This window comes from Equus przewalskii, chromosome 5 (genome assembly GCF_037783145.1).
Source record: "Equus przewalskii isolate Varuska chromosome 5, EquPr2, whole genome shotgun sequence".
Lineage (NCBI taxonomy): Eukaryota > Metazoa > Chordata > Mammalia > Perissodactyla > Equidae > Equus > Equus przewalskii.
This window is the reverse complement of record NC_091835.1, coordinates 49,684,938-49,690,937: the sequence shown is the minus strand read 5'-3', so window position 1 is coordinate 49,690,937 and position 6,000 is coordinate 49,684,938. Positions and strand designations below refer to the sequence as shown.

Below are 6,000 nucleotides of genomic sequence, written 5' to 3'. Positions count from 1 at the left end.
CAATTTGCAAATTTTTTTACTTAACAACATCTTGTAATACAGTGCATTACTTCCTATTGACTGTTGCTAAACTTCAGTTTTCTGATTTTTTTATGTTTCGGTATTAAAAAAAAAGAACTGCTAGTATGGTAATACTTTGACTTCAGTAAAAATGCTATTTTAACTCTACCACCAAAACAAAACAAAACAAAACACACCGGAATTAGCTGATAACATAGTGTGGCTGACCTTGAGAGTGTGGCTAAGAGTCTGCCTCCACAAACAGCTGCAGGTGGATCTAAGGAAATTTGCATGGGAACTTCAGTGGCTTCTTTCCTTTTGTCATAGTTTGAATGGATAAAGCTTTCTCTAGTCCAACAAGTCAGAGGTTTATATTTTAAATTCTTATTTTGAGGTAGCCTTTTTCTTTTCTTTTTGGGAACCCAACTTCTCACTTATGTGAACAAGACTTCCACAGGAGAAGGAATTTTTGCCTTGAAAAGAGAATTCTGCGCCACCAGTGCCTGGACCACTTAACCTGCTGAGTCATTGTTAGAGTTAAAAAGATCATCCTGATACCTTCATTCGGGAATTTTCCATTCCTGATGAATCCAGTGGCATAATCTTCCCACCGGAATTTTAATGCTGATTTTGGTATTTGATATGGCATGTATTGTTAATGCTGTTTTTGATATTCGGTATGGAGCGATTTGTGTTACGTCCTGTGTGTGTGCCTCAGTTTCCCTAATCTTTTTCTCACGGCCTGAGCCTACAGATTATGCCTCATTTTAGCCCTTTTATGTATATATATATATACTTGGGTCGATTCTTCAAGATGTTTAATTTAGCTCATCTGGTCCATTTCTTGTAGTTGACCATAATTTCCTGTAGTAGGAGATCCTGAACTCCTGCCAGCACCGCTGGTTTTTAACTAAAGATAAAGCTTGTAGACGCTTAATAAGCACACTGAGACCACCTAGGAGCACAGGGCAAACTCCTTTAAGCGGTGGCTCTGAAATTTCAAAGTTTTTGTTTTGCCCAAGCCCTACAGCAACATCTGTAACCCAGTGCACAGTACACGTGTATATGACTGAATACAAAATGTTACTCTAGAGCACTTATTCGACCATCCGAGATGTCCCTGAAATTTCTTCCTCTATTTCATATAAAAGAAAAACTCCACTCCTTCCAGGTAGAAAAGTTAAATTGATTTTAATAACCACTAATGGGTCGTGAAAGGCAGATTGAAATAGGTCCTCTAGCAGTCTCCACGGCTGCTTCTTCTGTCACAGCCCTTCGGAAACGCGTCGCTGGCGGGTGGCGTGGCAGCGGCCCGCGGAGAAATCACTGAGCCACACCAGCGCCTGGTCCCGGAGGACGGAGCACGTTTTCTGCAGGGCAGCAGGAGACTAAGCTACAGCCCCGACTCGGTGGATGATGCAGGGCTCGACCCATTTCCCTGTCCTCCAGCTTCCTCGAAGTCCGCCCCTCCCCCTAGCTCTTTTCTCCGCGCATTCCATTTCTCCCCCGCGAAGGGGGCCGAGCGCCGAATGATCGATGCTTCCTCCACGCCCCGAGAGCCGCCATCTTGGGGGGAGGAGAAACACTTGTCTGGGCGGCAGACGCTGAACGGGATGTTGACTGGCTTTTGCTTCTCTTGCCAGCATTGTGGGACCGGGGCAGAAGAATCCACCAGGGCCACTCGTCCGGCTGCCTCTCCGGAATGAGGCCTCGGCTCCCGCGCCGGACGTCCCCCTTCCTCCTCCGAGGGTGAGTGGCCGCCGCCGGCGCGGCGCGCCCCTGCGCGCCATCCGCTGTCAGTTACCCCGCGCGCTCCCGCCGGCGCGCGCCGCTCTCCGCGCGCTCCCGCCCCTCCCCCGCCCGCTTGTCGCTCGGCGCAGACTCGCTTGTTTGTTTCTGCAGGAGCCCGAGGAGAGGCCAAAGCCGAGACGATGCCCGGGAAGCTGAAGGTGAAAATCGTGGCCGGGCGCCATTTGCCCGTGATGGACCGAGCTAGTGACCTGACTGATGCCTTCGTGGAGGTTGGTGCAAAGTCCTGCCCCTCAAAACACCAGGAGCGCCAAGCCCTGTGAAGGATCCTACCCACCTGGCCCCAGCCCCTCAGCCCATTCCCCTTGACCGCCCCCCGTATGTGGTGCTTGTCCAGTCGTCCCTCGAGGGCTGCCTGCCGACACTGCAGCCCATGCGATGGGTGCACGGCTCGCAGGCGTCCGCGGCACTGTCCGCCCGCGGGGAGGCTGTTACTGCTCTGCATGCTGGGGTGACCCTGATGTCAGGACTCTTAACAGGCCACCTGCCAGTCAGGAGATCCCAAGGCGTGGCCACGCGGGCACTGAAACACACACACATCCACACGCCCTTCTTTTGGGGAGGGGCGGCGCTTCACGCTAGAGTGAAGGAGATGTTTAAGAATGTAGATCCAGTCCGTTATGGGCAGTTGGAAACCTACAAGGCGAGGAGATCCACGCTCTAGGATGATGTTTTCTGAATCATCAGTGCAAGTTCTAAAAGGCAACTGTAACACTTTCTGCTCTTGTATTGACTGGTGGGTCTGATGAGCTGTTTCAGTGTAATTTAGACCCTTGCGGTAGGAAGCCAATTAAGTGCCATGGATTTAAATTGCAAAATTGCTTTTTAAATCTAATGATTAGTTTAAGACTCATGCAAATTAGCGCATGCCTGGGGCCCGGAAAGTAATAATGTGGTCTTAAAGAAGCCAGGTAAAAATTGTAGTAAAAATTGACATGATGAGTCAGAGCATTAGAACAATAATCATTTGGGCTGTTAATGCTTAAAGTTGATAGATACGTGATAAGATATAGCCAGATTTCATCTCAATATAGAATATTCTTTATGTTCCCTAAGGGTTCTCTGACCTAAAAACTGAAGTTTTCCCCCCAAACATTTCCATGGTAATTCTTAGTCACAAGTTCATTGTCAGTTGAGAAACAGTTACTGGGTGGGTTCCTGGACCAGATGTTAGGTAATGTGGACACAGAGATTACCAAAGCATAGTCTTTGCGTTCAGGTAGATCAGAGACTGACCACACAGGTTAGGTTAATAACTAATAGCCAGCGTGCCTTGGTTCTCATTATTGCCAGGTATGTACTAAGTACTTTGTAAATCTTAGTCTCCACAACAGTTTTGCTATTGTGTTGTTATTATCCAGTATTACACTTGACGTAACTGAGGCCTAGGAACAGTAAATAATTTGCCTCAGGTTACTTAACCTTGTAAATTTCTATAGCCTTGTGGTCTGTTTTCTTAACCACTGTGCTAATACTGCCTTGCCAGACAAGAGGATGAATGGTGTTGTAGAATATGGAAGCTTAATTCTGTCTCTGAAGGTTTAGGGAGGCTTCCTAAAAAAGTGATATTTGAGCTGGGCCTCGAAGAACAGCCAGGGTTTTACCAGGCAGAGGGAACATCAAAGGCGCAGAAGGAAATACATGGTATATTTAGGAAACCATGTTAGTTTGGGATGTGTCTGGAGTCAAAGGGGATGTGTGGGTAGTGAAGGTTGTAGGGGATAAGGCTGGAAATGTAGGTTGGAACCAAACCTCCTTTTCTGTGCTAAAGAATTTCTCCTTCTATAAGCAGGAGTAAGACGGGGGAGCTTTTTAAATAGAAATGAAATAAGTGGTGTTTGTATTAGGCTGTTTCTTTATAGGATTACTTGAATGGTGACATTATTGACGGGCTGGACAGGTGAGAGATCCGACAGAGAGATCACTTCAGAAGGTGGTAAAATTATGCAGGTGATATGTGCACATTGAGCAGTGGCGTTGGCAACGGTTGAGAGGAGAAAAATTTGAGGGACGTTTCTTAGGTAAAATTGTTAGACCTTGGTATCAGATGGTTTTTGCTGGTGAAGGAGGGGTCGGATTCAAGAGTAACTCATTAATTCCTTCTTTGAACAAATAGTTACTGAATGTCTGCTATTTGCCAGGCCCAGTGCTAGTCACTGGTCTAGCCATGCATATACAATGGTGAACAAAATAGACTTGGTTCCCACTTTTATGGAGTTTATATTTTGATGGGTGAGACAGACCTTAAAATGTAAAGAAGTGATTAAATATATAATTACAAATTGTGGTGAATGCCATGAAAGAAAACAGTAGAAAGAGAGTAACAGGGAATATTTACTTTAGGTTGAGTAATCAGGGGAGGCCTCTGACGATGTGTCGGTGAAGGAAAGACCTGTTGGACAAGAAGGACCTGGCTGCTCAGGGAGTGTATTTGTGTGTGTAGGCCAGGGGTGGGGCAGACGAGAGGCTGGAAGAGGAGGAGTCTCAGCAGAGGGCAGATCCCGAGGAGATTTGCTCTGTTTTAGGAAGAGAAAGAAGACGTGTGTGGCTGGCAGGTAGTGAGTGAAGTGGTGTAAGATAAAGTGGGAGAGTTAGTCACGGAGCCAGTCGTGCAGGACCTCAGAGGCCTTGATTAGGAGTTTGGGTTTTATTCTGAATTGAGTGGGAAGCAGTTAAGATGAGCACGTCTGTTGCTCTCTGGAGAATGGACTGAAGAGGGGCAAGAGCTGAAGCAGGCAGCTAGTTACGAGATTCGATAACAGTTCAAAAAAGAGGTGGTGAGGGCCAAGGTCATGGTTTTGGTAATGGAGAGAAGCGGATGATTCCAGATACACTTTGCAGATAGACTCGAGGGGATTCGTTGGTAGTTTAGGATAGGGGACCAGGGAAAGGGAGACTAAAAGATGACTCTTAGTTTTCTGGAGTCTTTGGGGTAATTTCTGAGACTCCATGGGAGTGACAGACATTGATTGAGTAGATGGAGAATGAGTTTCCATTTGGGCATGTTAAGTTTAAGATGTCTTTAGGACCTTTAATTGGAGTTGGCAAGGAGGAAGTTTGGTTTGTGAGTATGGTGTTCAGAAATGGGGTGTGAGTTAAAAATGAACTCCTACAGGCCAGTGCTTCTCAACTTTGTGAGACCCAGTGTCCCCTTTATATAGCAGATATTTTGAAGTCTACCCTCTACTATCTTGGCATGTTATTCATAGCTAATATAAACCATCTATGCTCACAGTTTAAAAAAAATCAAATACTCTAGGGGCTGGCCTGGTGGTGTAGCGGTTGAGTTCGCATTCTCCGCTTCAGTGGCCTGGGGTTTGCCAGTTCAGATCCTGGGAGCAGACCTATGCACCGTTTATCAAGCCATGCTGTGGCAGGCGTGCCACGTATAAAGTAGAGGAAGATGGGCACAGATGTTAGCTCAGGACCAGTCTTCCTCAGCAAAAAGAGGAGGATTGGTGATGGATGTTAGCTCAGGGCTAATCTTCCTGAAAAAAAACAAAATCAAATACTCTAATTGTAATAAGGCAGAGAAAGGAAATTTTTTAAAGTTTTATTTATTTATTTTTTTGGTGAGTAAGGTTGACCCTGAGGTAACATCTGTGCCAGTCATCCTCTATTTTATGTGGGATGCCACCACAGTGTAGCTTGGCAAGTGGTGCTAGGACTGCACCCGGGATCTGAACCTGTGAACCCCAGGCTGCCAAAGCGGAGCACTTGAACTTAACCACCATGCCCCTGGGCTGGCCCTGAAAGTATTTTTTTAATATGTATTTCAGTATGGAAGCACTTGCTCATGACCGTAGTAGAAGATATGAAGTAATCAGATTGAATCCATGCATACGTATTCAGCCTTTGTGCATGTCAGGCACTGTACTGGATATAGTACAGTATGCTGGGCATATAGCAATGAATAAAACAAAGATTTCTGTAGTTATGGAACTTAGATTTTCATGCGAGGAGGGAGTTCATAAAGAAGAAAATTAAGTAAAAGATAAAGTATACTAGATGGTGAGAAGTGCTCTCTGGGGAGAAAATAAAGCAGGGGACCGGGGTAGGGAGTGCCTCACCTAGCTGTCAAATCACGTGAATACGACTAGTCTTACACAAAGGGAGCCAGTAGTTCTGGCATCTCAGGTGGGTCCTCATTGTCATCGGCTATCTGATTGTCCAATATAGTCAACTTACGGG

At 46.1% G+C, this 6,000-nt stretch overlaps 1 protein-coding gene across 50 annotated transcripts in view; it reads left to right on the top strand.

The window, feature by feature from the left end:
* Positions 1-1,476: 1,476 nt before the first annotated feature.
* Positions 1,477-6,000, top strand: part of C2CD5 (C2 calcium dependent domain containing 5) — an 88,840-nt gene continuing 84,316 nt past the window's right edge. For 44 of the 50 annotated variants that reach the window (XM_070619303.1, XM_070619309.1, XM_070619292.1 and 41 more), the window contains exons 1-2: positions 1,525-1,749; positions 1,903-2,021. In XM_070619303.1, the coding sequence (XP_070475404.1) occupies positions 1,932-2,021 (90 nt within the window). In that variant the 5' untranslated portion in view covers positions 1,525-1,749; positions 1,903-1,931. Of the gene's footprint in view, positions 1,750-1,902; positions 2,022-6,000 lie in introns of all 50 variants that reach the window. The other 6 variants (XM_070619315.1, XM_070619308.1, XM_070619284.1 and 3 more) reach the window with 5 other exon arrangements.